Below are 20,626 nucleotides of genomic sequence, written 5' to 3'. Positions count from 1 at the left end.
TTTGTGTATATCCATCTGTTGTCGTCTTAGACTTAAATTGTAAGCTCCTTGGGGCAAGGACTGTCTTTTTGTGTGTTTGTACAGCACCTAGCACAATGGGGTCCTGATCCATAATTAGGGCTCCTCGGTGCTATAGCAATACAAATAAATAAATGATCATTTCAATAGGTGATAGAGGTACTTCAGATGGACAGGACATTTGCTTTGAGCATGTGGTCAATGTATAGGAGAATAGTACTTCAAGCTTTGGCAACTGATGGTCTAAGCTCCCCTCCCCTACCTTAATGATAAGCCTTGGTATTGAGTCACTGTGCACTGCTGCTGTCGTCCTCCACTTGAAACATGCGCAGCCTAATTCACCAGAAAGCTTGAGATACAGAAAACACCAGCCCCACAATCATATCTGCAATTGAATAGGTATAGGTAGACCCTAGCTAATACTGAAACACAATGGTTATACTGAAAAGCATATGAACCAGAGACATAATCTAGTCAAGTGAATAAAATGAATTGGCATTTTTATTTACTGCATCCTAAAGCAGTTTATAGAGCCATGAATTACATACCTGGAGAGGAATAACCATATGCATGCAAAACCGTATCTATAATGCATCATCTGTTTCCAAGGTAGTAAAACTATCATACTTTTAGTACCAGCAGTATGAGCTCTGAATCAATTTAAAACAACCCTTCCACCCCTCCACTACAGCAAAAAAGGAGACAAGATATTACTTCAAGAAAACAAAGATTTGAGAGGTCACTGGGCATGAGGTGGTGGGCAGTGTGTGAAATCACTAAAAAAAGAAAAGTCTGACTTAAAATGAGGTCTGTGTAAGTTCATCTCTCTCAGCAATAGAAGTTTCAGTAACAGTATTTATTCACTAATACCTTTAGCACACAAACAGAGCTTGGATTCAGGAGGTGCATGGTGCTACACTGTGCTGACACTTCTCTCAAGCTTATCTTATTCTCCAGAATCTCAGCTTTCATTTTTTTAAAAGTCAATCTCTAGCTGTTATGATTGTGAAGAAAACCTCAAATGTGAAGGGTCTAAATGATGTAAAGATGTTTAGAGAGAGGAGAGAGCCTGGAACAGAAGCTCATCTCCATTCATCTCAGTGAAATTTAGTCTCAGATGCCCAGTAGTAACTTAAATGTCAACATGAACTGTTTTGTTTTTCATGTGGGAAAGGAGAGAGAATAAAAGATATTACCTAACCCATCTTGTCTTTCTACCAGAGAGCCTTATTACATTAAACATTCCAGAACTCCTATGCCAAAGTAGATGTGATGTTATCCAGTTATCAAGGAAAAGCTACTATTTGGGTAACTACATCTGACCCTGGCAGTTTCAGTCGGATTAAATTGAAACAAAAATTAAAAAATGTGTGCACTAAATGGTTACATAGTGCAGATGTGTGCTTTTAAAGAGCTATTGCTGCTTTTCACGCCAGAGATGGCTGCAATTCAGTGTTTTAAAGAGTTATGTATATATAGTAAAATTTATGTTTGCTAGTCACCAAAAGAGGATTCCCATAACCCTGGCAGGCAAGGGGAAGAGACTTATCTCACCCTGGCTGGTCATGTGCAAATTAAGTATTGTATAGTTCACAATGGACACCCATTTACAGTAAGAGGAGCATTTAAAAAGACTTGGACAGTTCAGCTTAAAAATGAGACAAGTAAGGAAGGGTATGATAGAGGTTATAAAAATCATGAATGGCATGGAGAAAGTCAATAAGGAAGTGTTATTTACCCCTTCACATAACACAAGAACCAAGGTCACCCAATGAAATAGGCAGCAGGTGTAAAACAAACACAAAGAAGTACTCCTGCACACAATGCATAGTCAACCTGCGGAACTTATTGCTGTGGAATGTTGTGAAGGCCAAAAGTATAGCAGGTTCAAAAAAGAACTAGGTAAGTTCATGGAGGATAGGTCCATCAATGGCTATTAGACAAGACCAGTGGTCCCCAACCTTTTCCTCCGGACGAAGGACTGTGGCGGCGGTGGAGCACCCGCCGAAATGCTGCCAAATTTCTGCAGCATTTCGGCGGCGACGCCTCTTGATGATGTCGCTTATCGGTGGCAAGTGACATCATCGAGAGGCGTCGCCGCCGAAACGCTGCCGAAATTGGGCGGCATTTCGGCGGATGCTCCACCGCCGGCCAGGACACAGGCGCATTTAGATGCGCCCGCGGGCACCGCGTTGGGGACCCCTGGACAAGACAGTCAGGGATGCATCCCCATGGTCTGGATGTCCCTAAATCTCTGACTGCCAGAAGCTGGGACTAGAGACAGAGGACGGAACACTCGATAATTTCCCTGTTATGTTAATTCCCTCTGACGCATTTGGCACCAGACACTGCCTGAAGACAGGGCACTGGGCAAGATGAACCATTGGTCTTGCCCAGCATGGCCATTTTTATGTTCTCAGAGTCTGAGCAAAATGTTAATCAATAGATTGTGAAGGCTGAAGGAAAAAACAAAAATAGCATAAGATATCCTGCTTAGGAATAAGACAATGAACTTTTGAAACTATATCTGGGGTGCAGATGAAAACCCAAAGTATTCCTTCAATCTCTGAGGACAAGCTGCCAGCAAGCTTGATTTTATGAGTTGGTATCTCAGACAACCTGGTTAAAATGTTAAGAAAAGGACATGGGGCAAGCTATTTTGTAGAAGATAGGAAATGCCTTATTAGTTAAGTTTAGGCTTTAGAAAGTGTGTTATGATTTTGTTTTATATATAACCATTTGTTTCCAATATTCTCTATCACTTGTATCTCTGTTCTTTGATAATAAATTTATTATTGTTTTCACTATCTAATTGCTGTATGTTAAATAGAGTAGTGATATTGAGTTCAATCTTACAAGCTGATGTGTACTATTCCTTGAGGAACAGTGGATCTAAGAGTTCCAAGAATGCTCAGAGGAACACGGGTTGAGCACTCAGAAGGGATGGTTGGAGGACTCCGAAGTTGGTGTGTGCCTATCACCAGCCCGTAGAGAGCGAGCGAGGTCTAGAAGGTAGTGCTTGTGTTGTCAGAGGCTGGAGGTTTCAAGGAACTGATCCACAGCAGCCACAGACAAGAGTTCCTCAAGCTAAGGGCAGGTGGTGGCCAGGTCCCTCACAACCCTCAGTACCCATAGGAAATGTCACAGCTTCCTCAATCACTATATCACCTTCTCCTTCAAAGGCAGGTTTACAGATCCTTTCAAGAAATGTCTCATATTTGACACAACTAGAGAATTTAACCTTTTTCTCCCTCACTCCCCTCTCTCAAAGCAGCTTAGAATGGCACAGTCTAACCCTGGCAAAATTACCTTTCATCTACGTGGAGCTGAATGGTGGCAAAACGAACAAGGATAGCTTTTGCTTTGGAGACAAATTAGTGACCCAGCAAAGTTCCGAGTCCAAGAAACAGAAACCCTGGCCCACGACAAACCCTAGACTCCTGAATGGTAGAGAAAGACATCGGTGGCAGTCACACAATGTTAGTAGACCCCATTAAATAAACTAGTGATAACCAGGAGGATAGGATTTTTCAGAAGTGCTCAGCATTGGCCTAAATTTTATACTTCTGAAGTCAATGGGAGTTTACTATTGATTTCAATGAAAGCAGAGTTAGGTCAACACAGAGAGCTTTGGTCTAAACAATAACGCACCAGTTTTTAAAGACAAACTTCAGTCCCTGAGTTATGTAAAAAGAGTAGATGTGAGGAGCAGCACTAACTATTAGAAAAAGAAGCTCTGTACACTCAACAACTGTTGGTCTAACTATGAATTATTATTGATTAAAATAATATTCCGGTCTCTTTACCCTATTCCAACAATAAGAGAAATATAGAACTGGAAGGAACCTCGAGAGGTCACCTAGTCCAGCGCACTACATTGAGGCAGCACCAAATATACCTTAGATCATCCCTGACAGGCATTTGTCTAACTTATTCTTAAAAACCTCCAATGGTGGGGATTCCACAATGTCTACTCCTGGGGAACCTCTGTGCACACTCAGAATTCACAGCCCCCGCGGATTTCTTTGCTTCCCCACAGAAAAATGGCTGCTGACACGAAAGAAAAGGGGAGCTACAAGGGCGGTAATGTGTCCCTCCCCAGCAGTGCAGGCACATCGTTTTGGGTGCCCGGAGCAGCCAGCAGAGAGGTAAGCCACTGCGGGAGATGGGGAGGAGGAGAAGAGAGGAAGGTGGTGCTGGAGACACCTCAGCCAGTGGCTCCTACCCTGCGCCAGGCTAGTCCCAGCTGGGTGGAGGGCAGGGGACTTCCTCTTCCCCTGCAAGAAGCAGATGGGACCAAGTCAGACCCACCCGCAGAAATCTCCCCAGTTGCAAGAAGCGCCACTCCACAGCCCTCCCCCCACCACTTCCTGCCCCCATCGCTCATCAGCCATGGAGGGAGGGGTCACTGTACAGGGAGCTGCTCCCCCATCCGCACAAACCCTGTGCGTCCCGACCCCACCATACCCAAAACCCCCATGCCAAAAGTCACCCTCCCACACCCAGAACCCCATCACCAAGCCCCCTACACCAAAACGCCCACCACACCAAGCTTCACCCCCTGCACCCAGACCCCCGCACTGAGCTCCACCACCCTGCATCTGGACCCGCACTCCTGCACCTAGACCATCTCCTGCTGAGCCCCCTGCACTGAAAATCCAACACTGATGAGCCCCACCCTCCCTGCACCTGGACAACCCCAGTGAGTTCCCCCGAGACCTCCACCCCAATGAGCCCCAACCAGCTGCACCCAGACCCCCCACCCTGCCAAGCCCCATTCCCCCTCGCCCGAAGCCCCCCAACACTCAAGCCAAGCCCCATCCCCCCAGACCATCCCTGCTGAGCCCCAACCACCTGGGCCCCTCTGCAGAGTCCCACTCCCCTCTGCACTTGGACCCTCCAGTGAGCCATCCGCACACAGACTGCCCCACACAAAACCCTTTCATTCCACACCTGGATCCCCACACACTAAGCCCTTCCACACTTGGATTCTGCCGGGCTGAATCTGCCTGCCCCACCCCTGGATCTGGGGCCAGAGCTGGGCATGCATGCAAGACTCTGTCCCTCTCTCTTGCTATCACGTGCCCAGGTTTTTTTAACCTTTCCTCATAGGTCAGGTTTTCTAAACCTTTTATCATTTTTGTTGCTTTCCCCTGGACGCTCTCTAATTTGTCCACATCTTTCTTAAAGTGGGGCACCGAGAATTGGACATAGTACATCAGATGAGGCCTCACTAGCATCAAATAGAGCAGGAGTTACCTCCTGTGTGTTACATGTGACACTCTTATTAGTACTCCCCAGACTTACATTAGCCTTTTTTTTTTTTTTGCAACTGCAAAGAAAGGTGACAAATCTTAGAAACTGTCCCAGATTGAAGTGTAAATACAGCATTTGGAAAAAATTGATAAATTAAACAGTAATAAGTCACCAGGATCAGATGGACCCAAGACTTCTGAAGGAACTCAAATATGAAATTGCAGAATTACTAACTGTGGTATGCAATCTATCGCTAAAATCAGCCTATGTACCAGATAGCTAATAGCACTCCAATTTTTAAAAGAGGATTCTGAGGCAATCTCGGCAATTACTGGCCAGTCAGTCTATCTTCAGTAACAGGCAGACTGGTTGAAACTATAGTAAAGAACAGAATTATCAGACACATAGATGAACACAATATGTTTGTGAAGAGCCAATATGGCTTTTGTATAGGGAAATCATGCCTCACCAATCTATTAGAATTCTTGGGGGAAGACGGGGCGTCAACAAACATGTGGACAAGAGTGAGCCAGTGGACACAGTGTATTTAGATTTTCAGAAAGCCTTTGACAAAGTCCCTCACCAAAGGCTCTAAAGCAAAGTAGGCAGTCATGGGATAAGAGGGAAAGTTTGCTCATGGATCAGTAACTGGTTAAAAGATAGGAAACAAAGGGTAGGAATAAAAGGCCGATTTTCACAGTTCAGCTTACAGATAGAAGCATGGACTAAGTTTCAGCAAGTTTTGTTTTGCAGCAATGCTAATTTTCAACTTTTAAGCTTACAAAGCAAAAGACTCTCCCAATGTATGTCTTTTAAGACTTGAAACATATGAGCTTTCCAGATAAAATTTTATTGAAGTCACTCTCCACAACATGAGAAGGGAACCTCTCAAGGTATAGAAATGGAGAAAGAGGAGATGCTTAGACAACAGTTAATTTAGGATTACTGTACATTTTAATTATCACTTGAAAAAGTTCCATATTAGGTTTCTATACCCATCACGGTAGGATCTGAGCTGAAAAAGTTCAGTTATGGTTTTGTACTGAAAGAAAACCAGGCAACCCAAATTCTTAATTCACAACTATTCTAAATCCAAGGTGGGCAGAGAGAAGGAAGAGATAAGAGGAGCATTTAAATAATAGATTAAAATCTAATTTGTGGGCCAATAGTGTTTGTTGTTGTTGTTTTTAAATGCTGTTCTAACTACACCTCTACCCCGATATAACGCGAATTCGGATATAACACGGTAAAGCAGCACTCCGGGGGGGCAGGGCTGTGCGCTCTGGCAGATCAAAGCAAGTTCGATATAATGCAGTTTCACCTATAACACGGTAAGATTTTTTGGCTCCCAAGGACAGCGTTATATTGGGGTAGAGGTGTAATAAAGAACATGGGTTTTAAAGTGCCATATTTTGTGGAAGAAGGTCTGAAAATACATGTAGAAAACTTATTTTAAGCATTTTTTCCATTTTATCTATTCTCTCCAATACTCCAACCTATAGATTTACTTTTAGTATTTTGCTAGTGGTAAAAGTTTAGGGACTGATATAGTTATACCTAGAATATCATTCTAAAATAACCTTTCAGGGAGAGATTTTGTAGTTAATGAGACTTCTGGGATAACTCATTGTTTATTCTATCTGAATTAGAAGATTATAGATCAGTAGTTCAAGTTCAACCCAAGTAGGTAGTACTGAAAAGTCAATGGTATGTGATGGAGTTTGGCAGCATGCATAAAGCAAGTTTGTAGTCTTTGTCCACCACACAAATACCACTACACCACAGTTGATACCCTTCTCAGCAGAAAGGCCAAGACAAAGGTGAGTATGATATTGAGGCACACTGACAGGGCAACATAGGGAAATTTGTCCTGGTGCTGCACCTGTTTGCAGATAACTTCAGACAAGAGGACATCTTTCACTAGCACTAAAATCAGTCAGCAACTTTAAAGGAAAAAATCTTTCTAACCCTTTGGGAATTCTGGGTCATTACTCAAATATCCAAACATTCATGGGACAGCCAGTCTGGAAATGTCATCATTTTAAAAGCAAAACTACTTCATAACGGATTCTGTATAATGATGTGCCCTATTTCTCAGGTCTTCTCTCTTTACAGCCTTCTAGCTCTAAGCAAGCCTGTTGAAACAAGTGGGAAATATGATTGGCACAGTTCTCTTAGGACATGCAGTACTAAATTTAAACTGTTAGATACTAAAAACTAACTTAACGTAGCTTTATTAGCATTATTCAACTCTATATTTGCCTGGGATCTGACTCTATGAGAAGAGAAGAGCCGCTGTTAATTCCAGGCATAGAAGGGAACGGCAGCCCAAGGATGGAGTTGATCTGCCTTGGGGAACCCAGCAAACAGCAGTAGCCAAAGCCCAATCAGACAGTTAGCAATTAGCCCTATAGGAAAAACAAGACAGACCAGAGTCGACATTCATTTGGCTAAGGAATGTACTGTATACGGAGGGCACAAATGCAGGAACTCTACTTACATTTCCTGGGCAGCATGGGACTGACGCTTAGAACTGCCATTCATGAACAAATAGAAATGTTTGTGGCTTAGATCCAAGGCCCTGTGTACTATGAGATTATGTGGCTGCATAATTCTGTTTTGTAAGGCTGCCACATAAAGGGATGTCAGGGACTTGGCAGCTGGGGAGCCTAGAAGTAACTGAAGGAGCCAAACAAAATACAGGCAACTGAAAGAAGCACTTGCATTAGCAGAATTTAAGAGCTCTCCAAAATAGGTATTTCCCCCCAGCTGCAGTGCTTCCTCAGTGTTCCAGGAGAGGTTACATCAAAAGCTCTACCAAAGTGCAGCAGGGGATGGCTCCTTTCCTATGTGCCTTAGGAGAGCTATAAGAGGGAATGAGTCTATCCTCTGGAGTTCATATTTATTTATAGGAATTTCTAGGGCACTCAATTTAATACCAAAGCACTTTACAAGCTTGAATTTATTCATATGAAAAACAGAAATATTAGGCTCATTTTACAGATAGGAAACCTGATGCACAGAGAAGTGAAGTGGCTTGCTTATGGTTACACTGTAAGTCTATGGAGGCCAGAAATACCTAGGAATAATACTGTAGTCTGTGAACTCCTTTGTGCCATAACCACAAAACTACGCACCCTTCCTCCCCATTCCAAAACTGCTCCAGAGCAGAGCTCTGCCACATAGACACTTCCTCCTGCTCACCATTAACTTTTACAAATCCCCGGTTAGAGCTACATTCTCAGAAAGTCCATTGCCCTCTATGCTCCCAGCCAGGCCTAATTCCAGGAAATCCTCTCCTAGCATCTGCTGCATATTTCCCAGAGAGTAAGTGGAACAGCTCAGTGCAGACTTTTGAACAATGGTTAGGATGAGATCTAAACAATGTTGTCACTAGAAACCTTCGTCACACAATTTACAGTTTATATCAGATGGTACTTTGCTTAGAACACAGTATACAGTCTGTGATCCAAAATAAGAGACTAAGGGCTAGAGGTATTTAGGTATTTAATGCCCTTTAAAATCTGGAATTATCAACCCTGAAGAAATAGGAGGACATATAGCCTTTGTGATCCAATCACATAATGGTAAGGTTATGATAGCCAGACTTGAGTAGATTTAACATCCAGTAGTGCACACTCAAAAACAGCCCCATGCAATAAAAATGAATACAACTGAATGGAAGGTGGACAGGTGGGGCAACAGGGCTGAAGCAGAGAATCATCCCTAATAATGCATCATTAAACCATTCATTTAAACCGTTTCTTGGACCATTTCAGTTTTGGGACCTGCAAAAAACTATCCTGTTGTGACATGAAAACACAATGATATAAGTAATTTTTCCTTGTGGGACAAATTCATAAAAGGGGAAACTATAGCACCAGTAGCAAATATCTAATGAGTCAGGGAAATCTGATGGTAATGTATCACAAGATGTATTTCAGTCTTCTTCATAAGCCACATAGGCTGCCTGCCCTGCAAGGACGAGCCAGGGGTCTCCCCATTCTGCAGGAGAGAGAAGCAACCAAGGGCACATACACCTCTACCCCGATATAATGCGACCTGATAGAACACGGGTTCGCATACAACACGGTAAAGCTCTGACACGCTGCTCTCAGCAGCATGTTAAGGGTGTTGGGCCAGGCCAGGGCTGAGGGGTTTGATAAGGGGCAGAGGGTCTCGGGAGCGGTCAGGGGCTCCCCCCACCCAGGGTCTGGGGGGCAGGAGCTGTGGGAGGGCACTTTTGGGGGCCCCGCAGTCCCAGAGTGGCCCGGGGGATTAGCAGGGGACTGGGAGCAGCCCGCTCTGCTTCCCTCGCCCCGGCCCCAGCCGTGTTGCTCGGGGGAGGGGGCTTGGGGGAAGGGATCCCCACCCGCACTCACTAGCAGCAGCGGAAGCAGAGCAGCCCGGCCCAGCCTGCTCCACTCCGCCAACTCCCAGCCGCAGCGCTTCACTTCCCGCCGCAGGTGAGTGCAGGACCTTTTCCCAGCCGCCCCCCAGCGATACGGCTGGGGCTGGGGCAAGAAAAGCGGAGCAGGCTGGGGCCACGTCGCTCCGCAGGTGAGTGCGGGGGGGGCATCCTTTCCCCAACCTCTCTGCACTCACCGAGGGAACAAGGAACGGGGGGATGGCCAAGCAAGTTTGATATAACACGGTCTCACCTATAACACGGTGAGATTTTTTTGTCTCCCGAGGACCACGTTATATCGGGGCAGAGGTGTCCCTTCAGAAGTTGTTGGCATTTCTCTTCCCCTGCCCACACTGAGGCCAAGTGCTCTCTGTGAGTGCACTGTAAGGAGGCCATTCAGGATGAGCCAGGGCTGCGAAGGAGGTTGACTGGGGCGAAACTTTCTTTTGACTATTTGTCCATAGCTCTATAGTAGTTGGTCTATCTTGTCTATTAGTCTATTAGATTGTAAGCTCTTCAGCACAGGGACTAGTCTATTCTACGTCCGTACACTGCCTTGCACAATACCCCCACCCCACGAGAGCACTCAAGCCCTAAAGAATACAAATAAATAAATACAAACAAGAGATACAGAACACTAGTTATTAAATAAAATTGGCCACACTGTACCCAGTGCCTTTACGTATCTATTTAAAATTAATAATTGGAGATATACCAGTCTCCAAGAACTGGAAGGGACCTTGAAAGGTCATTGAGTCCAGCCCCCTGCCTTCACTAGCAGGACCAATTTTTTTTGCCCCAGATCCCTAAATGACATCCTCAAGGATTGAACTCATAACCCTGGGTTTAGTAGGCCAATGCTCAAACCACTGAGCTATCTCCCCCCCCCCGACGTATCTTCCTACTGTTCGTCTATCCTACCAAGTAGGGCACAATTCACGTCACTGCATGATCAGTCACCTTCTACCTGAGCTACTAGCCCCTCTTGCCCCCAGGCTGTTAGGCACCTTAGCGAGTGGCTATTCTGTTACATGTGAAAGCAGGCAAAGGTCAGAGTTAAGGCTAACTGTAGCATAGGCACATTTCTGGGCTCAGGAAGAACCCCTGATCATCAGCTATGTGGGATGGGTGCTGCAAGAGAGTCTGATTCCTTTGCCTAGGATCAGCTTCCCCCAGCTCCTGCTGCTCTGCAAGGAGCTGTCCTCTTCCACTACCCACCACCTTGCCTCCTGAAAAGCCCTGTCACACACACACCCCAAGTAGGCAATAGCCCCCCCCCCAGGGCTCCCCTCCAACACTCCCCCTTCCCGCACACTCCCCTCCAACACCCACCCTGGCGAGCAACACCCCCCTTCCCTGCAGGCTCCCCCTCAACACCCCCCCCCGGCGACAAACAGCCCCCCTCCATGTGCTCCCTCCCAACACCCCCCCCGCGACAAACAGCCCCCCTCCATGTGCTCCCTCCCAATACCCCCCCCGCGACAAACAGCCCCCCTCCATGTGCTCCCTCCCAACACCCCCCCCCGCGACAAACAGCCCCCCTCCATGTGCTCCCTCCCAATACCCCCCCCCGCGACAAACAGCCCCCCTCCATGTGCTCCCTCCCAACACCCCCCCGCGACAACCGGCCCCCCTCCATGTGCTCCCTCCCAACACCCCCCCCGCGACAAACAGCCCCCCTCCATGTGCTCCCTCCCAATACCCCCCCCCGCAACAAACAGCCCCCCTCCATGTGCGCCCTCCCAACACCCCCCCCGCGACAAACAGCCCCCCTCCATGTGCTCCCTCCCAACACGCCAGCCCACCGTCTCCGCCCCAAACCTCTCCTCTCCCCGCTCACGCGCACCTGGAACTCCAGCCCATAGATCACTGGCGCGTCGTCCTCCATGACCGCCCCACGGCTGCTCCCGCAAGGCCCCGCCCCCCCCGCCACAGCCGCACGTCCCTTTCCCCCAGCCTGAGCCGGCTCCCCGGTTTCACGCGTTACTCGCTAGCCCAGGGGCCTTTCTGAGCCACTGCGGCATCCGTTGCTCTTCCCTTCCGGGTGATGTGACGGCGACGCAGGCGCCGTGGCGACCGTTCCCTGGTTGATGGCGCAGACGCAGTAGCTGCTGGACCCTTCGGGCGGCGGTGGTGCGAGGCTGCTGCTGCTAAGCAGGTGAGGGTCGGGGCTGTAGCGGGGATGGGGATGGGGATGGGGATGGGGAGGCCGGGCCTGGCCGGGCCCGGGAACCGCTGTGGTCAGCCTGGCGTGGGGCAGGCGGCGAGCGGGCCTGGGGTTCCCTAGCGTGGAGCTGGCCGGGGTCCCGGCTTGGGGTGAGGCGGCGGCAGCGGAGGTGCCTCCCCGCTGGGCTGTCGCTTGTGCTACGAGGGTCTGGCTGCCGCACGCAGAGCGGAGTTTTCCCTCCCCGTGAGAGGCCTTGAGCCAGGCCCGAGGGGCTGAGACGCCCCCTTTCCCTTCCTCTCTATTAGGCAGTGGCCATGTTCTTCCGCCGCACCCGGGTGTAGTAACGAGACTCCGTGCGGACGCCCTGCTTCATCCCCCCGGCTTGCGGATCCCCCTTCAGCCTTGTGTGCGGCACCTGCCAGGGAGTTTCAAACCCACTCTCTACATCCGCGCTGTGGCGTGAGAGGTAGTGGGTTCTGACTGGCCAGGCCAAAGGTTTAGCCCGGTGAATTAGCACAGCTGCCCATAAGGACTCAGAAACACGAAATTCCGTGACAAAGCTGGGAGCACACCTGTATTTATTTGCCAGTGCATTATAAACCAGTGGTTCTCAATCTTTTTGGGGTCAGGACCCATTTGTAAATGTTTATGGCCTGTCGTGACACAGTAAATAACCTGGAGGTGGTTTTGTTTGGCTCCTGCCCGGGGGGTGGGAGTTGGATTCTGCCCAGCACTCACCCCACAGCGGTGGCTCCTGCAACTCCTGGGCTGTGGCAGGGCTTGGCTCTCTGCTCTGGGCTTTGCAACCTCCAAGTTTCAGTGCAGCTCAGGTTTGGCTCTGCCCCCTTCACTGGACCAAATTTGAGTGAGTGGAGTTGTGACCTGGCTCATGGGATTGCAGTGCCACTCTAAGCTTTGGCCTACCCAGATGCCTGTGCTGGGCTAAACCTGAGTGGTGCTGGGAACCCAGAGGTTGGAGTGCCTGGAACAGGGAGGTGAGCCCTGCCAGCCCTGTGGGACAGGAGCTGCTACGTGACCCTTTGAAATATTCTGGCAACTCAGTTTTGGGTCCCGACCCACGAGTTGAGAAACCCAGTTATAGACGACAAAGGAAGGGAATGAGCTACTCACAAAGCAGGCTAAAAGTATTTTCAGTGAGTATAACTGGTAGAAACTTTTCATTAAGATTTTAGAATAACTTTGGCCCATTCTGCAATGAGACCTGTTCCTGTGCCTGTGCAAAGTACTGTTGTTTTCAGTGGGATTCTGCATGGATTCAGTACCAGGCTAGCTGTAGTTTTATATATAGAAAGATAAATCAAAATTTTAAAAAATGTAATCATTACTTAGTCTGAGATTAGGAGCAAATTAGAAGCCTCCAAGGTTAAAGAAAGAAATTCATTTTAAATTCATCTCCCAGAAAAATTAGCTTCTTTCTCCAAACCTGCATAGGCTTTGAAATATGGGAAAAATATAGCATTTTTTGTTTAAGTTTTTCACAATCAAAAGGTAAAATAGAGTGTATTTACTGAATTTTGCCAGAAGCTGTGATGAAGAACCCCACTTGGGGGTATACAAAAGTTTAGATGTTAAAAAGAGAGGTTTAAAAATGCCAGTTAGGTTTTAAAAAATTGCTAGAGAATTGTAGAAATCTTCACCTTTGAGATCTTTGGGGGGAAAAAAACAAGATTCGCTTATTACAAATTTTTAGTAAAATTTTCTATATCTTTAGCTTTCCTCTGCAGAACTGCATCTTTTATCAACAAATATTCCACATCTACCTGTGTTTCTTAGATTTAATTCTTCTTTTTCTTCACTGTGTTCCATATTTCACTCCCATTCAGATATTTTTCTAGATAGTAAACAGGATTTTGATTTTATTCCAATGAGGAAAAAACTTCCAAGCTTTGAATTGATGAATAATTATACATAGTGTTATTTAGAAAATAGTTGTGAGACTGAAAGACCTAGCAGTGTTTTCAGCCGGTTAAACAGTGTCATGTTTACACCATGGTAGATAACAGGAAATGTAACAGGGATTATGTGGTGGGAGAAAACCTGCTCCTTGTAACTTCAAACCCATTCAAAGATACAGAGGCATCAGTTACTCTAGATTTTTCTATAGAAGGCTGTCTCATTTTGCTGCTTAAGTTTGGGAGCCACACTGAACAGAAGAGTAGAATACATCTTCTTGAGGCACTGGGGTGGAGTCGGAGAGAAGGAATTGTACTACAGGTGCCTAGAGAATTCCTAACCAAAAAAACAAAACAAAACCCCACCCTAGTCATACTGCTGGTTTTAATCAAGTTTATAATACGTTTCTGGCATGCTTGCCTCTAAATATGGCTTGTGTCAACGTGCAGCAAGGTTAAAATCCAGCTATAACCATGTCAACCAAAAGTGTCGTCCCTGTCTAGGCTGACAAATGGTTGTCTTTCTGCAACAGGTATGGCATGTTCTCCCCTTCCTTCCCAAAACACAGACAGGACCCCTTAGCTTGTGACTTCTAAATTGACTTGTCAGGTCCTTTTTTTCTCCCACCTCTCTTTCAGGTATGACATCCCAAAGTGCAATTGCACTCCATACGGTTGATGTTGTTCTGTGTGTATGTTCTCAAAGACATCTATTTCCTTGGAACAATATGGAATTTTTGCCCAGAATGTACCAATATGAACATGGTATGATAGGCACGGATATACGAGTGCTAGTGTGGTAGCAGAAAGGCTGTGATGTGGACACAAACTTAATGTATTACTACATTTGAAGCCTCTTTGACAAGAATGATTGTTCTCTGCCTCAGATTTCCCCTGTGTAAAGTGGGAGGTTAATATGTCTCTGTCTCACCAATGTGTTCATAAGTAAGGCTGCATGTCTGTCATGAAAGTCACGGATTCAGCTGGCTCTGGGGCTGCACGAGCAGATCAGACAGCCTCTGGGCTGTTGCTGGGGCAGTTTGGGTGTGGGAGGGGGCTCAGGGCTGAGGCAGGGGATTGACTGTGGGGTGGCACTTACCTCGGGGGTGGGAGGTAGCAGCCATCATGTCCCTTCAGCTCCCAGGAGGACTGGCCAGGTGGCTCTGTACGCTGTCCCACCCACAGGTGCCACCCCCGCAGCTCCCATTGGCTGTGGTTCAGAGGTACAGAGCCAGAACTTGTGGCACGAGTAGCATGCAGAGCTCCCCGGCCTTCTCTCCCCCTAAGAGCTGCAGGGACACGTGGAACCGAGTAGGGAGCCTGCCAGCCCCACCAACCCTCCCCGCCCAAGCACCAGCGGGGATTCCAGTCCATGTGTCGCCATCTGCCCCCCCCCCCAGCACCTGTGGCGCCCCTGGACTGCCCCCACCTCCCCGCCCCCCAGAGCAGCTTCACAGCCCAAGTTTTAGTTACAGGTATAGTATAAGTCATGGACAGGTCAAGGCCCATGAACTTTTGTTTACTGTCCGTGACCTGTCCATGACTTTCACTAAAAATACCCATGTCTAATATGTAGCCTTATTCATAAGTAAGTCTGCATGTCTGTCATGGAAGTCACAGATTCCATGACTTACCGTGACTTCTGCAGCAGCCAGTGCAGCTGGGTCCGGGACTGCCCGAGCAGATCAGACAGCTCCTGGTCCAGCTGCACTGCCCGCTGCTGGGGTAGTTTGGGTGTGGAAGGAGGCTCAGGTTTGGGGCAGAGGGTTGGGGTGCAGTGTGGCGCTTACCTCAAGGTGGTGGTGCGGGGGGTCTCCCTGGAAATGACCAGCATGTCCCTTAAGCTCTTTATGGGGTTCTCACAACAAATTTTTTGATGGTCTCAGAGTGCAGCCACCAATTCTTGCTCGTGGCCGCTCTGACAATTTTTCCTAAAATACTTAATGAACTTTAGGAAAAACAAATAAATATGCACAGATACATGTCCAAATCATTGTAATATATCTACCTAGGGTTTGTTTTGTTTTGTTTTTTCAGACTCAATAATAAAAATAGTGTACACTTGTCTCTATTCTTTATTGGACCTAAACAGAATAGAAACACAAATAAGGTGCTTTGAATGTTCTTGTCATTTTTCTTATTGTTTCTTTTGGGTTTTTTGGTTGCTTTTTTTAAGACTTGCTAGCTGTGCTGTGAAAAGTGATATTAACAAACATGTAAATTTCACTTTTCACAACAGACCTACTCACAAATTAAGCCCTGGCTGAGGAGGTAGGTACAGAGGCAACAGGGGCCAGGGTGATGGGGCAGTTGGGGGCAGAGGTGATGGGGGGGGGGTGGGCTTGGGGCCAGAGCCCATCACCATGCAGCCAGGGAATGGAGCCCAAAACCCCATGACCAGGGGACAGAGCCCGAAGCCCCGTGGCTGGAGCCTGCCACCCAAGGGCTGTAGCCCGATCCCACTTCCCCCAGGAAGGTGGGGAACTCACTGGCTGCCTGTTCCTTCAGCTTGTGTCTCTCCAGAGGGGCGAAGGGCCCAACCACTTCTGGTGGCCCTTGGGGAGGGGCTGCTGCTTTGCGCAAGCAAAGCCCCTGGTGGCCACATTTGAGAAACTCTGACCTAGGCAGAGGGGCCTTCCCTCCCCCTAGGAGCTGCAGGGACACACGGAGCCAGGTAGGGAGCCTGCTAGCCCCACCAACCTCCTCTTCCCCCCCACTGCCAGCACCATCAGGGATCCTCCCCGCCCAATCCCCCCCCCAACCAACCCCTCAGAGTACCCCCAGACCAAGTTTTAGTTAGGAGTATAGTACAAGTCATGGACAGGTCACGGGCCATGAATTTTTGTTAATGGCCCGTGATCTGTTCATGATTATTACTAAAAATACACGTGACTAAAACATAGCCTTATTCATAAGCATTCAACTGAGTGTCAGAAGTGCTATGAAGAGGTGCTTATAATTGATTCCTTCTAGAATATAGTGTCTCATCTCATCATATTAGGTGCTGTGCCATCTCATAGGAGACATTAGGTAGGTTTCCATTCTCTGAAATTTGAGAGGCAGACTCCTAGACATGAACAAAAGATTTTAGAAATCGTAAGATGCATGATCCTCTCTTTCTGTGGGTCCCAGCACTGTTTTTATTGAGTCAGTAGCAAAATGCCTACTGTCTTCAGTGGAAGTAGGATCAGGTGCTTATTGGTTTCCTCCTTTCCTCTATACCCAAACATGTTTATTATTTATTATCATTAATATTTATATTCCGGTAATGCCTAAAGGCCTCAGCTCAAGCTATCGTAGTAGACACTGTACAATCATAGTTAAAGTCCCTTCCTTAAAAAGCTTATAGTGTAAAAGGAAAGATATAACAGGTGACTGACACAAGCACAAAGCAGAGGGGTAACAAAAATAGACTTATAGACTTTAAGGTCAGAAGGGACCATTGTGATCATCTAGTCTGACCTCCTGCACAATGCAGGCCACAGAATCTCACCCATCCACTTCAATAACAAACCCCTAACCTATGTCTGAATTATTGAAGTCCTCAAATTGAGGTTTGAAGACCTCAAGCTGCAGAGAATCCTCCAGCAAGTGACCCCTGCCCCATGTTGCAGAGGAAGGCGAAAAACCTCCAGAGCCTCTGCCAATCTGCCCTGGAGGAAAATTCCTTCCTGACCCCAAATATGGCGATCAGTTAAACCCTGAGCATGTGGCAAGACCCACCAGCCAGCACCCAGGAAAGAATTCTCTGTAGTAACTCAGATCCCATCCCATCTAACATCCCATCACAGACCACTGGGCATACTTACCTGCTGATAATCAAAGATCAATTGCCAAATTAATTACCAAAATTAGGCTATCCCATCATACCATTCCCTCCATAAACTTATCAAGCTTAGTCTTAAAGTCAGATGTGGTTGCCTGAACAATTTTTAGCCAATCAGTAGCAGTAATCACAATTTATCATGTGAATGCCACCTACCTAAATCATTATTGAATAAGTGACCAAGAAAAAGGAAAGTGTGGGCTATTAGTTTGTCAGGCAAGTAACACCTCCCTTCCCCCCCCCCCCCCCCCCCGAGTAGACCTTCCTGTCTTCATTTGCCCTTTGGAAAGAATATTAATGTTTTTTAGTTTAGGTAAAACATTCTGAAGCATGTAGATGAATGAGAGCATATATCAGGAGAGGTGGTGATGTTGAGAGAAGTTTTCTGAACAATCCAAAGGAAGTAAACCTCCAGGGTAATGAAGTCTAATACCATATAGGTTACGAGATGTTTTTGGTCAAATAGGGAAGAGGGACTCTTGCCATGGGAGAGAGTAAGTCTACATTTTTGGCCTGCTTTAGATGCACTATTTGTTTCTTGCAGTATCAAAACCAAGGAGGATCAGAATAAGTAATTTTTAGCAGAAAGATATTTTTGTAAAAAAAAAAAGTCTGGTCCATTGTAGTGTTGATGTTTGTAGCTGCCTCTTAGCTAAGTAAGTTATAATATTATTTGTTTAACTGAAAGGAAATATTTGCAGCATAATGCTAAATGCCTTTTTGGGGAGGCTGGAGTTGTTGAATGGGAGTGTGTGCATGCATGCTCACACACCATTACCTTCCTGAAATTATAGTGTTTGGGGACTCACAAGTTCATAGTGGCAAAAGGTAAATTTAAAACATTTTTTGTGCCAAGTACAGAATAGCTGGCCAACAATGAAGTGTAAACAATAAATATTTTAATAGTCAAATGACTGCATAAAAAGTCCTTCGTTGCCTTTTTAATAAATACTCTTGAGTTTCAGAATAATGCTTTAAATTGATCAATACAATTAACTTCCGGAATATTTTTCCTTTTCTTTAGTCACAATGGAAAATAATCAATGTAATGATGAGGATGCCAAGAAGAGTGTTTCAAATGAGGAGGCATGTGGAAATGTAGTTCAGCAGAGGGCTCAGGAAGAACTTCTCTTTCATGAGGAAACCATTGATCTTGGTGGAGATGAATTTGAGTCTGAAGGGAATGAGACCATCTCGGAGGATTCCAATAACTTCATAGATAAACTTAATGAACATATGATGGAGAGCGTCATTATTTCTGATTCTCCAAACAATAGTGAAGATGACACCGGTGAACTTGGTTGCCTGCAAGAGATTGTGGAACAAATGGAAGTCAAGGACATTTGTACAACAGAAGGAGAAGTGAGTAAGGAAGAAGCCCTAGGTAGTGACAGTGAAACTGAACATGAAGAAACACCTAAAGACATTTCTGATATTGGAACAGATGATCAGGCATCTTTAAAGGAAGAGTTGATTCAAGAAGCAGTGAAAGATGAACCAAAAGTGGGAGATGAAGCTCTAGGTGACTCAACGCCAAGTAATATTGAGGAAAGTAAATCTGAGGAGCTAATATCATCACCCCTTGCCAGCAAATCATCTCCTGAAGCTGAGCCTATCCCTGTATGCACCATTTTTAGTCAAGCAAACAATGTTAATACTCAACCACAGTTGTTCATACATGATGGCTTTGAGCCTCAAATGGTGAAGTCTCCTAGTTTTAGTAGTGTAAATGAGGTTCCAGTGAAGTCTCATCCACAGGTGGTTCAGCCAAGTCCTAGCCTAAGTACATTTTTTGGTGACCCTGTTAACACTAATAATCTAGCTGTTGAGTTTTTTGATTCATTTACTACATCCACTTTTATTTCTGTCAGTAACCCTAATGCAAGTTCTTCAATCCCAGAACAAATGTCATCTGTTAGTACAGTTGGAGACAATTCCAATGACTCTGCTGACCCTACTTACTCTGTAGGAAATGGGAGATCTGAAGCAGGTGGTCCCTCTGCCTCTTTAGAAATATCACAATCTCCTAAACCATTTTCACAGATCCAAGCTGTTTTTGCTGGAAGTGATGACCCATTTGCTACAGCCTTGAATATGAGTGAATTAGATAGAAGGAATGATGCCTGGATTCCCAGTGAGGAAACTAGAAAGGTTTTAATTTCAGTAGCCACTCAGCAATATAGTACTCTGTTTATAGACAAAGAGAATCTCACCATGCCTGGATTAAAGTTTGACAACATCCAGGTAAGAATCTATAGCTACATCCTGCTTTTTGTTTGTATGCTAGGGCAATGAAATGGGATGACACATCTAGTGGTCTACTCTTTTTATTACCTTGTTTTACAGACTGCTCATCTTATGTGTACTATTGCAATCCTTATAGCATTGAAGATGACTGACAGAGCAATCATTCATGAAAGGACAAAAAGCTGACTCACGTGTAATGATCAGAAAGCTTTGTTACTTATTTGTAGAGACTGATGTAATCCATTTATATAGAATCTAGGCTTCCGTTTAAAAAGTCTTTTCTAGCTTTTGCGAAGATAACATTCCAAACATGAACTGGATATAGATTAAAGCAGTGTGGTGTTCTATGAAGTTTGCAGACGGGTAACTCCAGTGCTTCTGCTTGTAGAATTCAGTGCTACAGCAGAGTGACAGAAGTCTTGTCATTTTTCATAGCTAATATTCAGAATGCTACTGGTAGCACTGACAAGAATCAGGTCATATGCATTCTGACACTGCTTAGGAAAGCTAGGAGCAGCAACAGAGGCAGCCATTGAATCCAAAATGAAGGTTGGTGGAGGGATAGAGTGGTGGAGACCCATGCCTTTCTCAGCAGCCAGGCAACACTGCATAGGAGAGAAGAAACACAAAATTCCTTTCTTCTAGATTTTAGCAAGACTAGAATTTCAAGTTTATCTAATATCTGTTGTCCAGAGGCTGATGTGAAAGGATGCAGAGACTGCTTCACAGTAGAGATTCTTGTATCCTCCCCTGTCCTGGCAGCTGAGACAGGTGAGGTGATTAAGCTTCTC

General features: G+C 46.0%; 2 protein-coding genes across 5 annotated transcripts in view; one reads left to right on the top strand and one right to left on the bottom strand.

The window, feature by feature from the left end:
• Positions 1–11,679, bottom strand: part of EIPR1 (EARP complex and GARP complex interacting protein 1) — a 162,783-nt gene extending 151,104 nt beyond the window's left edge. Inside the window, exon 1 of one of the 3 annotated variants that reach the window (XM_045010011.1) lies at positions 11,529–11,679. In XM_045010011.1, coding sequence (XP_044865946.1) covers positions 11,529–11,570 — 42 coding nt within the window. In that variant the 5' untranslated portion in view covers positions 11,571–11,679. Of the gene's footprint in view, positions 1–7,242; positions 7,346–11,528 lie in introns of those variants that run through there. The other 2 variants (XM_045010013.1, XM_045010012.1) reach the window with 2 other exon arrangements.
• TRAPPC12 (trafficking protein particle complex subunit 12) overlaps positions 11,636–20,626 on the top strand; it is a 93,527-nt gene continuing 84,536 nt past the window's right edge. The window contains exons 1-2 of one of the 2 annotated variants that reach the window (XM_045010009.1): positions 11,636–11,840; positions 18,613–19,832. In XM_045010009.1, the coding sequence (XP_044865944.1) occupies positions 18,618–19,832 (1,215 nt within the window). In that variant the 5' untranslated portion in view covers positions 11,636–11,840; positions 18,613–18,617. The remainder of the gene's footprint in view (positions 11,841–18,612; positions 19,833–20,626) is intronic. The other variant, XM_045010010.1, reaches the window with a different exon arrangement.

Source organism: Mauremys mutica, chromosome 3 (assembly GCF_020497125.1).
Source record: "Mauremys mutica isolate MM-2020 ecotype Southern chromosome 3, ASM2049712v1, whole genome shotgun sequence".
Lineage (NCBI taxonomy): Eukaryota > Metazoa > Chordata > Testudines > Geoemydidae > Mauremys > Mauremys mutica.
This window is presented reverse-complemented; position numbering and strand designations above follow the sequence as displayed.